General features: G+C 65.5%; 1 protein-coding gene across 1 annotated transcript in view; it reads left to right on the forward strand.

Annotated features, from left to right (window-relative positions):
• Positions 1–941, forward strand: part of MNEG_8512 (hypothetical protein) — a gene marked incomplete at both ends in the record, with an annotated part of 2,721 nt that extends 1,780 nt beyond the window's left edge. The window contains 2 exons of the mRNA XM_014043018.1: positions 76–184; positions 726–941. Of these exons, the coding sequence (XP_013898472.1) occupies positions 76–184; positions 726–941 (325 nt within the window). The remainder of the gene's footprint in view (positions 1–75; positions 185–725) is intronic.
• Positions 942–955: the final 14 nt, after the last annotated feature.

Here is a 955-nt window from a genome sequence, read left to right on the forward strand (position 1 = left end):
CCGCCAGTGCCGCCCCTCGCCCGAGTGGCAGCTGAAGCGGCGGGTGACGGACCCCCTGTATCACCCGACCGGCAGGCCGCTGCCGCCGGCGCCGATTTCCATCGCGCGGCCGGGGGGCGCCAAGGCATGCAACTCGTACATGCCGACCGGCACTGGGCTGGACCGCCTGCTGTGGACTGTGCAGGTGCGCTGCATTGAGTCGGCAGCCTAACTTCTGACGCTCGGGGCGTGGCGCCCGCCGCTGCACCGGATCGCATGGCAGTCTGGCAGTCGGGAGGAGGCGCTGGGATCATTACTGCATTCTGATTCCCATGGTGCCTGACCGTGTCAAAGCGGATAACCAAAGTCCATGCCACCCTCTGATCCGCAAACCTGCCGGTCGGGTCACCGCCCTGCCCCTGGATCGTTGCCGCATATTTTCAAGACCCCCACCCCCCGCCAATCCTCCAGACCCCTGATGCCACCGTCCCTGGTACCCAGCCCACGCGGCCAAACCAGACCAATCAAGCGACCAAACACACCAACCATCCAACCGACCCAACCATACCAACCAACCAACCCAACCAACCTAACCATACCAACAAACCAAGCCAATCAACCCAGCCATACCAACAACCCAACCAACTCGACCAACCCAACCAACCCAAACAACCCAACCCAACCAACCGGCCCAACCGGCCCAACCGGCCCAACCGGCCCAACCGGCCCAACCGGCCCAACCGCAGGTGCTCAACGCCCACAGCCTGTACGTCATCCTGGACTACCACGGCTCCTCAGGGCAAGCCCTAGAAACCGATGGCGTCGCACGCGCCGACGCGTTCGCGGCCCGCTGGGCCGACGTGTGGCGCGCGGTCGCGTGCCTCCCTGGGTGGCGCGAGGACCTGGCGGGGCGGGTGGCGGCCGACATCCTGAATGAGCCGGATATGCTGGGGCTCAAGTGAGTCTGGGGGATGAG

Source organism: Monoraphidium neglectum, assembly GCF_000611645.1.
Source record: "Monoraphidium neglectum strain SAG 48.87 unplaced genomic scaffold scaffold01625, whole genome shotgun sequence".
Classification (NCBI taxonomy): domain Eukaryota; kingdom Viridiplantae; phylum Chlorophyta; class Chlorophyceae; order Sphaeropleales; family Selenastraceae; genus Monoraphidium; species Monoraphidium neglectum.